Source organism: Argiope bruennichi, chromosome 10 (genome assembly GCF_947563725.1).
Source record: "Argiope bruennichi chromosome 10, qqArgBrue1.1, whole genome shotgun sequence".
In the NCBI taxonomy this organism is placed as follows: Eukaryota; Metazoa; Arthropoda; class Arachnida; order Araneae; family Araneidae; genus Argiope; species Argiope bruennichi.
Window position 1 is genome coordinate 81761110 of NC_079160.1, and position 13232 is coordinate 81774341.

Consider the following 13232-nt stretch of genomic DNA (forward strand, 5'->3'; position numbering starts at 1 on the left):
AGTAAGGTCGGAGAACGCTGTGGGAGGCGACCTTGTAGCCCGCACGGGACCGATCCTCAGAACGAGTTGCGCCTCGGCCACTTTGTTGGCAAAAAAAGGCATATAATTGTCGATCGAAGTCAGAAAATGAATACGTACATGAAGTGGACAATCGGTTACGGACATCTTTCTCGGTATCCGACACACTGACCAAGATAATAAAAGTCTGGTGATTTTGTTTTTATTCGCTCGTCGGTCTCTTTACGTAATTCTATTATGTTAGATCGGGGTTTCCTGAATTGCATTCCACAGAAGATAGAGTGGTCGAGGAGCTTGGATTTAATGGAGATTTCAAGAAGTAATTTCGCCACAGAGAAGAACATGCGAGCGGTTTCTTTTCTTTTCTTTCTTTTATTGTTTGGGGTTTATCAAATAATGAGTCGCCGACGTGCGTGGAATGTGAAACGGAAAATAAATCGTTTTAAAAGAATCACTATGAATTTTGGGATTGAATAACTCTTAATCGTCAGACTCTGTGGCTGATCCTGTCTTAATTTTTTTTAACTGGATTTCCCCCTTTTTTCTTCCAATATTCAGCTAAAATATGGTATTCATGAATGATACAAGTTTCTAATTCTTCCAATATTTTCAACTAGGTTATGATATATGTAAATTATTTGTCTAAAATGTTAAATAAAATATCTTACTAATTTTTAATCTAAAAAAAGACTTGTTACCATTAAGATAATTTCTCATCCCAGTCTCTTCAAATTATATTAAAATATAAAGCTTTATTTTGATTCCCACACTTTGAAAGATTCTATTTAATAGATTTAAATATCGCATTTCTTTAAAATAAGTATTTTTTTTTAAAAAAATTTTTACAGAATTTCCTTGGAATTCTGAAAGGTATAAGTACGTGGATGCAAATCTTTTTCATAGGATTACGATTTTGATGATATGAAATGTTTATTCTGAGTTCATGAAAATTATTAAATAAGGTTAACTTTTCATCAGTATTGAGTTATAGAATCTCTTATTATATAGAAGGAAATTATTTATATGATTTATTTTGTTTGATTAAAGAACATGGGTATTTTCTGTTCTGAACAGAAAGGATAAAATTCTACTCCGATTTTTAGAGGAAGAATTTATTTCTTATTTCGGAAATTGGGAAGTTATTTCTTATTATTTTAGTGAATAATAAATTATATTTTGTAATTTTTGAGGTATATATATAAGCTTCGCCATATGCTAAGATTAGATATTTGCGTATTGCATATGTCTATTGATTACGATGTAGGAGAAAAGAATTTAAAAAAAGATTATATATATAATCTATATATATAATATAATATATATTATAATATATATAATTATAATATATATATATATATATATATATATATATATATATATATGTAAAAGCAGAAAATATCAAATTAGATTGTAAAAAATAAAAATTGTCTAAAAAAATCAGAAGAAAAACCCTTTTTTTATATAAACAATTAATAAATGACTGCTTAATAGCTGCTATTATATTCTCTACAAAAATTGTAAAGCTTTAAACCATATCATATCTATTTAGTCTGCCATGCCAAGAAAAACAACACAGCTTCTTAAAATTCAGCCTCTGAACCCCATGCCATAAACATATGAAGTGATAAAAATATTACTTTAATTTAAGGCTGGCACTTTTTACTTCCCTTTCATAATTATTCGAAAGTAAAGAGGGGGAAAAAAGTGACCATTAAAATAAGTAGCGCAACACCTGAGTGATGCAACGTTCTTCATGACAGCAGCAGAAAGGCGAGTCTTTCTGGCAGATAACAGTGTCGTGTCGGCTACGTAGGTTGGTAGACTCGTTTTCCACAGGCCCGTTACAGTATTCTTTTACGCTTTCCACATTCAACAACTAATCACGTTTAGATTCGTCAAAGCTTGATAGGATGCCCCCCCCCTCTCTCTTCCCTTCTTTGATGCTGAAAAGCGCTTTACGAAAATTGGCATGAAAAGGCGAGACACGTAGCAGGTATCGCATACAGTTCTGATAATTACGTTGTAACTTTTTTTTTTTTTTTAATAAAGCAACCATCATTTGAAAAAAAAAAAAAAAAAACTAAAGATAAAGTTTTAAGTAGTCTACATTAATATTCTGTTACACGGGGATTTTAGAAATATCCTGTCAAATTAGAAATCGTTCTGTCATTTTAAAAATAGCAGAAAAAGTGAAATTAACACATATACTTGAGGCATTTTTTTAAGTCTTTAATATATTTAAAATATGATATTACCTCAGGTAATGAAAAGTTGATGATATTCAGTAGATCAAGGTTGTCAAAGTCGATTGCTAGTGTGGACCAAATGTAAAGAAGATCGAAGTTTATATAGACTCCAATCTTTATTTAAGAAAAAAAAATCGATTTTACTTGCAATATTTGTTACTTTTCAATTAATACACATCTACCTGAAACATTCAGGCAACCCAAATTCACTGCATTTTGCCTTCGAATCATAATGGCTTTGGAAGCCAACTAAACGAAATTTTTAATCAACCTATAAGTGGTCAGACTGGTTATTAATTGTCATGTAGTAAGATATTTTTGAAAATTAATTTACAAAATTTCTATTGCAAAATTTTTTTTACACGCTGCTGTGTTTGCTGGCTTTGAGTAAACAACTTTGTTTTAGATAAATGCTTCATCCTGGAATGATTGGTGTTATAATGATGAAGGGTGGAATTTCGAACAGCATTCATCGAGCGAGAAAAGCATTTAAATAGAAACCCTATTCTCAGTAATTCTTGGCACATTATTTTCGGAGAATTACCTAATCATCACCATCTAATGATGACTATGACTTACAACCAAATTTAATGTACTATTAAATCCATATCCATACCACATCTTTTAAGTAAATTCGCGTCTCCATGCATAGTTTTTCAGCTGTAGTGCTTTACATAAAAAATTATAAATTTCATCATGCATTTTATTGTAATCCGTATATTTTGTATTATATTTTGATGTTCTCTCGCTCCGCCTGTTTCTCTTTATTGAAATTCCTAATTTTACGTTTGTTAAAAAAATGCAAATCATAAGAAGGTAAGGAATATTTTCAAATCTGCTCTGAACTGTGATATTTCGTTCCGCGTGCATCGAATCAATCAGATTAGACTTGAAGGAAAAGTATATTGTTCATTACTTTTTTTTTTAACTATAGATGAATGCTACCTCTCTGTACTATTATTTTCCCTGTTGCCTCCTTCTGCAAGGCCGCTAAGAGGAAGTTAGCGCTCTCAACCCTTCATGTTTTCTCCCGAATTTCTCAACTTCATTACGATTATGAAATATAAAGGTGAATTTTTATCAATAATACGGACAAACGTTCTGCTTCAGTACTCGCTCATTACAAAAATGAATAAATAAATAAAAGATTCTAAGCCTTATCTAATATGTTTGAGAAGTAAATATTTTTATTCATTTGTCTTTAGAAAAAAACGAGGAAACTCTTAAGTTAAATGAACGCACAGTTTGACTATTTACCATTGTTTATTCTAAATTTTTAGCCTTGAAAAGTATGAAATAATGAACAGAAACTAGAAACAATGGAGATGAGAATTTCGTAAATGTTTTGAAGTAAACTTTAGACATCCTGGTTATTAGCGGATGAAGATTACAAATTTCTACTAAGTATGGAATATATATGTATAGAAGTCTCTCAATTCATTTCACTTTCACATATTTCTCAAATACAGGATTCAACATGAGGAATTACATTTTCTACTTTAGGGCTATCAATTAAATTTCGTGCTACATTGATCTTTTGATTCTCACCTTCGTGACCAATAGGTTATATTCGATTTCATTCCATATATACTGAATATGCGGAATTGATACAAGGTTTGTTAAATCTATTAAAGATGAAGCTTTCTTAAACTTTATATAGCGCTGATATATGAGGAGTTATTAGCAAAAATAAAAATTCCTAAACATAATCCAAAAATTAAAAAAAAATCCTTAATTAATGCACTAAATCAAATCAGGTGGCTATGGCTATCAGATCATTAACCAGGATCACATCGGTTAAGCCTTAAATGCATCTCCATATATGTCGTCCCATACGTTGTATTTCCTTTCTATCAAGAACTTTCACTAAAAAGTAATGCGAAAGATTGTGATGGTATTCTAAACACCTTGCTATTAGCCAATACAGAATGAAGTTTCGTAATGTCTCATGCTTTGCTTTGAGATTGGGAAAATTATTGTTTGTATCAGTAATGCTGTTTGAGAAATAAGTATATTTCAACAATTAGCAGGAAAAAAAATGTTTATCTCTCTTTGAAGTATGTCCTTGATTAAATTGCTTGTTCATGCTTATCAATATGTAGTCAAGTGAATCGTTTTAATTGTATCGATCTACTTGGAGCAAAAAATATGATGAGAAAATTAAAACCGAGAGTAAATAGTGCTGAAAATTGTTAAATTAATGGAGCAGCACGCATTCATGACATTGATAGTATGCCATAGTTCTTTGCTGTTAATCCATCCCTAATATTAATACCCGCAGTTTGTAGTCAATAAAAGGCCATCAGTATTCATGCAGCGTTGAGATAATTTACGACTCTTCTGCAGTTTCTGCTACATTCTTAATATCTAGGAAAGATATAGTCCTTGTTTGAAAGGCCTCGTTGTTTCCGCAAAAAAGTGACAAAAAAATGGAATTAAAATGGGAAAATAATAAAATAAATAAAAAAGTAAAATAATAAATAAAACAAGTAAATAAACATTAAATTTTCATCTTCCTAAGCTTTTTGTAAATAATTTTTGGAGTTTCAAATGTGAACATTCGAAAAAATAAAATTAATTAATCAGATGAAAATAGAAAAAGTGAGGTTGTTCGCAGTGATTTTTTTCAGTTCCTCTGAAGATTAATTTGTTTTTATCTTAAGTAATTTTTTACTAGAGTAAATTTAATCATTTCAGAAATTCTATAGATAGTCATCATCAAATTTCAAATAAAACTTCTAATTATTTCTATCCAATCGAATGTTTCAACGTTTTAGTAATTACATTTTCCCCTTACCATTTAATAAATCTTGTGATTCATTTTGAACATTTGCTAATAACTTATGCTTATTTTTCAGGACCTGGTCGGCCTCAGATCAGAAGTTACTACGCTACAATGGTTCCTCGACTTTTGTTTATATTGTACATTACCTCATGTTTTACGATAACTGGTAAGTTTCCTTTATTGAATTAGCAAGAGAGTGGGTTAAAGTAAACGTATTCTAATTGAAATTTATCGCTTAAAATTTTTTTGTGAATTTTCTTCAAAAGTATTGGATGTAATTATTTTCTTTACTTTAAATTGTTCATTACCTGCCTTTAACTTTTAATTTACTTGTTTAACAACTTGTGAATAAATTTATTCGAAAAAACCCTCCATAATTAGGAGTAAGCTGCTGTTATGAACTGTAATATTGCATCTCTCCTTGATAATTCGAAAGATAAAACTGAAGCTGCTATTTTTTCGAACTTTACGAAAGTTGTGTTAACCCTTTAGATTATTTTTCATTGAAAAGAATATATAATACGAAAAGAAAATACACTTAAATTATCCCTTTTTTTAATTTTAAGGGCTTATTTCATTGATTTTATTCTTCTCAATTGTATCAAAACCTCGAAACTGTGCCATCAATATTTAAGAAGTGATTTAAATTTGTATGACAAGTGATAAAAATATATTCGGAAATGACAATTTTAAATATTTATTCTCCATGTTAAATGGGTTGTATTCCCCACTTTTATGCTGTAAAAATATTAAAACTGTTTTTCCTCGTTATGACAGGGATTTCAAATTTGTTTGTATATTAGAAGGGGGGGGATGAAGAAAGAAATCTTGAGAAGGTATTAAGGTTTTATCCCCATTTAAAATTTGAATATGATCTCTGAAATATCAATATTAATTAAAAAGATTTCTACCTCACGTAGCATGTACCTATATTTCAAAATGAGTATATTTTTTTCTGAACTATTTAATTTAGTAATGAAATCTTTGGAGCAATAAATGTTTCAACCTTCTCCTCCCAATCTATGTCAAACTGAATATAAAACTATTTAAATGTTGGATTGTAAAAGATACATAAATCTTACGGAGAAAATGAGTAGCAAATAATCAACCGAGGCAATGGTGATAGAGTAGAAGCATTTGAATCCGCCCGGGACTAATTTATTATGAAATGTGCGTAATAGCAGGAAAATAAATGCGGGATTGTATTTGTTGCTGCATATTAGGGAGGCGAATGCGGAAAAGGTTGCTAACGAAAAAAAAAAGCAAGGCGGCTGAAGAAAAAAGGGGAAAGGTAAGGAGGGGACGAATTCTATTGTTCGGGCGAGTTTTTCCTCCAGTACAGAAGTGAAGGAAAGGAGTGAGGGGGAGAAGGAGAGAGGGTGTAATTCAGTGGTCGCTTTTTACGAGGAGGAATGACCGGGCTGATCGCTGAAGCTTAGAGCCCGCACTCCTCATCAACTGTACATTACGACGTTCATTTGCAAACATTAACTTTTCTATTAATAGTGCATATTTGTTGCAGATAAACAGAGAGAGAGAAAAAAAATGGAACTTCAGTCTTCTTTCGTGAGATTATTTCTTTTTATTCAATTACTAAATAAAGAAAAGGTTAATTAAAATAGATTTATATCAGGGGAAAAAAGATTTATAGAAAATAATAAAATAAATATGAAACATTCAAATTGGTTTAGAATGGTAATTAAAAAAGTAGTGAAGATTTTATACAAATAATTACTAATTTTTACAGTTAAGATAATTTACAAGAGTTGGAGAAAAAACATGTTGGAAAAAGGTTGAAATTGTTCCCAAGCTAATTTTATTATATTTGTAAAGAAAATATTATTTTTTTTCCCCTGGGAACTTTAATGTTAGAAGTTTAATGCCAAGGATTTGTTTAATCCTTTAAATAAATTCTAGGTTTTGGATAACTGCTTAGTTGTTAAATGCAAAATAAAAATTTAAAAAAAATTAAGATGAACCATAAAAAAAAGAGCCAAGAGATAAATATGAATATAAAAGTTCCTTTATATGTTAAAAGTATATTATTAAGAGTAAGAATTCCGGTTAAAGTTATAGCATTCTCTCTTTTTATATTTGATCATGGACATTGTGTAAAAGACAGAGATTAAACTTTTGAGCACATCATAAGCTAAGAAACATATAGGGTTTATTTCTTAGGTTAAAATTCTTTGGAACAGGGATTACCGTTTGAGTTCTTTAACCCTTAAATAATAACAAATAAAATTTAGTTATTTTATGCGCACTTAATTTTCTATTCTTTAAAATTCACATCTGTTTGATATTCTCGTATGTAATAAAAAAGATGAACTCATTTGTTGAAGAGTGGAAGAGAAAGAGAAAAATGTAATCTCGACTGAAAATCGTCGCTGTCTCAAAGAAATTTTAATTTAAAAAAAAGAATGATCGCCATCTCGTTATTAGTTAAAAATAATTTAACATTTCTTTCAAAGCAAAATAAATAAATAAATAAACATAAAAAGGAAGGAACTTGTAAACTTTATAAACAGCATAACGGCAGAAAAAAAAATCACCTGACTAAGTATTAAAAAAAAAAATTCTGAATATTAGAATTTAGATTACCGAATTCTTCATTTTTTTTATTATTATTTTCTTCACAGAAGAGATATAGTAATGTGTAATCATTTAAAAGCATAATTTATTAAAAAAAATATTGAAATGATCTACAGTTACTGTACTCCATTATGTAATCGTTGATATATATATATAAAATCTATTTTATTCTTTACAATATTATTGAAGCCAAGGACAAAGTTTAAAAAATTGCTATTAATATTAAAAAAGATATTTCATGTGATGATATGATTTACCCCCTAATCAAATGTATAATTTCTAACTCTAAAATTTGTAATAAAGCGTATTTATTTGTAGGATGAAAAACCAGCGAAATTTTTCATTTCTCCTACACAAAATAAAATTGCAACGGACGTGTATTTTTAAATCAAATAAACAAAACATGCCTCCCCCCTTTTTTTTCCGTTGCTTTCTCATTCATCTCGTATTCCTTTATAAAACGATAAATTCTCTAAGCTGAGGTAAGAGGGAGGGAGGGGGATAAATAAATAATGGAGAGGCGCAAAAAAGGAAACTGAAACATTATTGATGCATAACATAATATAAAACAAAAGTAGCGCTCGTGAATTCGGAACCAAGACTCCGGAACGGATATCTATTTTCTTCCGTTAAGGCCATTTTCCCACGTCTCTCTTTATGCTGAACCGACGATTTTAATACAACTCTGATTCCGTACGAGCTCTGAGTGGTAACTGAATTAGGGGAGGTCTGCCAGACTGTTGATTAAAACATTCCTCGCGAAAGCGACTTCATTTGCTTCGTATTTCTTTTTTTAAGCAAAAGTGGAAAGTGATTGCCCCTTTGTTTCTGACTTCAGCTGGTTTCTTTTGAAACCAAATGTCTAATTTAATTTCATAACTGAATGCTGCCTACTTTGCATGAATTTGTTGACTTGCAGATTTTAATTAAATTCTTTGAAGACTTTTATTTATTTATCCAGTGAACTTGTAGAACAAAGTCGCTTTCCACAGAATTGTTTTTTTATTCTTGAAAACTGTAATTTGTGCGGAAATCTGATGATTTTTTTCCCGCGTATTTGAGAACAGTAATTTGTGTTCGTTATTAATGATTTTCTCCATCGGAGTATTCATTACTGTTTTCAATGTGCAGTGTGATTTTTCCGACAGAAAGAAAGTTGCTGAGGCTGCCTTACGCAATTTATATTGGAAAAATAACATTACTCATTTAGATTTGTTTTCTTAAACTGAGTCCTTGAAAACGCAAGAGATGTATATAATATTTAAGAAAAGAAACGATTATGAAATATCTTGCGTAATGACAATTACTGTTTAAGTACTGTTTTAAAAGTAAGGAAAGGAAATACTTTTAAGTAAAAATAATAGAATAAAGAATTTTACTCTCCCTACTTTATGCAAAATTTGTAAAGAAGGAAGCAAAAATAAATCATGTTTTACAGTTTGTTGTGCAAAAACATTTTTAAAAAGACATCTTAGAATCTAATTAAAAAGTGAAAAAATCTTTAAAAAAGGGAAGATAGCGGGGTACTTGGTATTTTATATCATTTTGTTCATTTTTACAGCTGGCGTATTTTCGCCATCTGAATGACAGATGTGAGAAGTTTTTATATTTTATTGACGATAAAATTTATCCAAATTATTGATACATTCAAAACAATTGGAATAGATTTTTATTCGTTAATGTTTCTAATGCGAATTTCCTTTAAAAACAGAAGAACTCAACAGTTATTTCTTATTTTAATAAATGAAATGTTAGAATTGCTATGAAAGTCGATATCATTCTTTCTGTATTTAAAGTAAATTTTCTATATCCACAAAGCGTCTCTAGATGATTCCCCCCCCCTATAAAACAGACATTACACATTAAAACTGAAATGAAAATTTTCCATATATGATCGATTTTGCTTCGACTTGTTTTTCCGCGCGGTGCACCTTTTGGAGCAAAAAAGACGGGAGGCCCTCGAAAGGCGAGATAAGGTAACGCGTAAACATATCCTTCGCGTGCTACCAGATGGTCGCGTGCTCCGGACACGCGTCTCCTTCGACATCTGGCGCGCGCACACAGGCACTTCTTTGTCACCCGATACTCTCTCTATTCTTCCTCCTCTTCTGCACCTCCAGGTTGCCTCCTCCTTGGCAGCCTCCTTGTTGACGGGGCCCCCTCACGATGGATGGCTAGTCGGCTCCGGCGGATCAACGCGTACAAACGCATTGTGTAACTTCAGAAGATACAGAAAACTGCTCGAAACTTAAGTTGATCTGGATTTTGTAGTCCACCTCCAGAGTCCGACTTTAGTTCCGAACCTACTTTAATCCGTAATATTTTCACTTTAAATATGCCTTGCGGAATATCAGTATATCTGCCTCAACTTCTCTTACGTATGATTTCTTTAGAAAAATTATGCATAAGCAAGAAAGTAAAATAAGAAATTTTTAATCTTTAACTTACATCAGAAAATTGAAATAATTTTTTTTAAAAAATACTTGGCGTTAGTGAGTCGATACTAATAAATCAAGTTTCACTCTTTGTTTTAGGCAATACAAATGCATTAACATTTTCTGTTTAATTTTATAAATTTATTTGTGGTAAAATAAAAAAAAAAGCATGAAGATGAACACGGTGGCTAAAATATAAAAATGGTTACTTCCTTCCTTAGATGAAATCTTATGACCTATTTATGCAAATGGAAACATATTACAACAGATAGGTTGCTCTGAAATGCCTTGTAGATTTCAAAATTAATATAAATAATTTTTGTCAAATAAAAGAAATGTGCTTATACCTACGAAAAATTTAGTCATTGTTAAGAGATTGAATGCTCTAATAAGAGTTTCTCTGAATCTTTACTTGTATATTTTTTTCACTGGTTGTCTTCTTTCCCTTAAATGTAAGGCATAAATAGTCCCTATAAATCTGGAAAGAAAATACGATATCTAAAGTTTGAAACTAATAATGCCATAGCTATTAAAACTGGTTTCATAAAATCGACAATGTGTTTGTATAATTGCATGAATTAGTAAATCTTAGATTTTCAGAAGTGTGAATTTTCCGTGCATAAAATTATATAAACGGAGCTTTAATTATAAAGATAGTTAAAGGAAGATTATGGAAAATGAGGTCTAAGAAACACGAAGTTCTTTGATTAAAAAAAGTCAAATCTTAGAAAGGAGATTACTTGGTAGCGAGAAAGGAAAAGAAAACGGTGTTCACCTACACAAGAACCACACCCCCTTTTGTTCCGAAATTTCTTTGATGCGTATCCACGCACGTGAGCAGTGTTCCTGAACCACTCGATGTCACCCAAAAGAAAGAAAAGGATGGAAAGAAAAGGAAAGAAAAAAAAAAAATCAAAATAAGCCGCTCTGGTGTTGGTTGTCCCAGTTATGAATAATAGAAAGATTTTCACTTCGACAACTTCAAAATCATTGTCTCTTCAAGGAAGAAATATTATCCGCTACATATTTTTATCTTACCGCTAAGCGATAAATCAATAGTTTTATTCTTTCTTCTTTCATGGGAAATATTTGCATGAGATCTGGATTTACTGGAAGGCAGCGGGGGAGATTTAGAGATACTTTGAACACCTTGCGCGAACTCATATTTGCTTACGAATCGATAATGATTTTTTAAAAATTATATTCAGAATTACTGAATATCGTTTTCATCAATTTTGCTTGTAAAACAGAGTCGGTAAATTTCTTTTTGTTTTTATTTTTAATTCACAATGTGCATTAATATATTTTGATTAAAAACCGTTATTGTTCTTTATTTTTATTAAAAATAATTACAGTAATCTTTAATTAATTAATTAAAGATTACTGAACATATTATTTTTCTGATAGAAAGGTCCTTTTTTTTATAAAACTTTTTTGAAGAAAATAAATTTATTTAATTGTTTTTAAAACTTGCATTATTTATATTTCTATTAACTATTGTGTGGTGGTATTCTCTTATATCTAGAAGTGCTTGTATTTTGATTCCACTTTAAAAACTTCATACTTTGATTGTGATGAATATTAAATCTAATCACGGATTAAAAATTTTCCCTTAGTAAAGACTTGAAGATTAAAGATAATTTAATTTCTTAATTCAAAGTATGGTTCAATTTAAGTTAAATTAATTGTATATAGTCTAGTTGTGAAGAACACGAAGGTTATTTCGAATCGAACATCGTAACTGCAGTCAGATGAGGAAGAAAGCACTTGAGCCCGTACCCACTCTCTAAATTTCCGCTCCACACCAGCGGAGCAAGCAGAATTTCCCGGTCTGTTCCCATTAATTTCAGAATAGAGTAGTACTTAAAAGAAACTTCGGACTCGGATATCAAGTAATACTGTAATTACTTCTGTCATGCAAATTTAAAGTTAAAGTTAACTACTGATCAATAAATTTAAAAAAAAAAAATCTTTACTCTTGGAAAAAGTATTCCTAATACCAGTAGAGGCTCAAAGCATGTACCTGATAAATCGTATATTAAATCGGTACTCTTGCATTTCTTATACATCGGATCGCTGATGCCACACAGGATCAAGTGGAGTGTGAAGATGGTTGTGTTCTAAAGCCATTTCTATCATATTTACAACAACGCATCGCAGAGGGAGTCGCAATAACCATCTAAGATGCTGTCCTTGACCTTAGGCGATGCGATGTGACATACATTAGGTCGGGGGGTCTCGGGCACAATGCTTAGGGGTGTCGCTTCCTGTGTGCGGAGGAAGCCGTATCGGGGACAGCCATCCCTATTTCCGCTCGCGTCACGCTCTAGCGGAGCGCGTGCCCGCGTCTACTCCCGTTGCGCGCCCTTAACTCGAAAACCCTTTCTCCAGTGCAAGTGCCGAACAGATCTGCCTTAATTCCATCACATGTTTTTTTTTAAATTTTTTCACTGTTTCTTATTATGTAGAGTAAGTACAGAAACGTAATTAATCGAATCTGAATAAAATACCGTGATAATTTTTTATAATGTAAATATGGAAATGTATTAATAATTGAATCTGAGTAAAATAGTGTAATCGGTTTTTTAATGCTTTTTTTAGCTGATATTTTTTAAAAAAATTATGCGAAATATGACTTGCTTCGGAAATGAATGCGTCCCACCTACTTCTTTGTTTCAGTTTGCTTTTTGACTTATGTTCCAGATTGAGGAAAAAATAATCTAGCCATTTTACAGATATTTGAGAGTATTTTCAAAATTTAATTCTATGAAGATATATATCAAGTATGAATATATCAAACTCATATGTTTAATATATATATATACTTCTGTCACATATTGATTTTCCTACCTATTCTATCTTCATAAGTGTAGCAATAAAAAAAATGACAAAATCAATCCAAACAAGCTAGTGAATGAAAGTTTCCTAGCAAGGTAATAAATAGTAGTCGCAATTTTAATCAACGCATTTGCTTTTTTCTTCTTCTTTTAAATAAAATATAACTATAAAGAGTACTAATAAAAAGTGACAATCCATGGAAAACTATGAGCGACCGCATCACCGATGAATATCAGAATATGCCTTTTTTTGGCAATTTTTTATACCATTTTAGAGTTACAGAAACAATTCTATAAAACAACTTTTTTAAAAATTTTA

At 30.8% G+C, this 13232-nt stretch overlaps 1 protein-coding gene across 4 annotated transcripts in view; it reads left to right on the top strand.

Annotated features, from left to right (window-relative positions):
- Positions 1-13232, top strand: part of LOC129988369 (uncharacterized) — a 158063-nt gene that overhangs the window by 118626 nt on the left and 26205 nt on the right. For all 4 annotated transcript variants that reach the window (XM_056096581.1, XM_056096580.1, XM_056096583.1 and 1 more), the window contains one exon: positions 5123-5215. In XM_056096581.1, the coding sequence (XP_055952556.1) occupies positions 5161-5215 (55 nt within the window). In that variant the 5' untranslated portion in view covers positions 5123-5160. The remainder of the gene's footprint in view (positions 1-5122; positions 5216-13232) is intronic.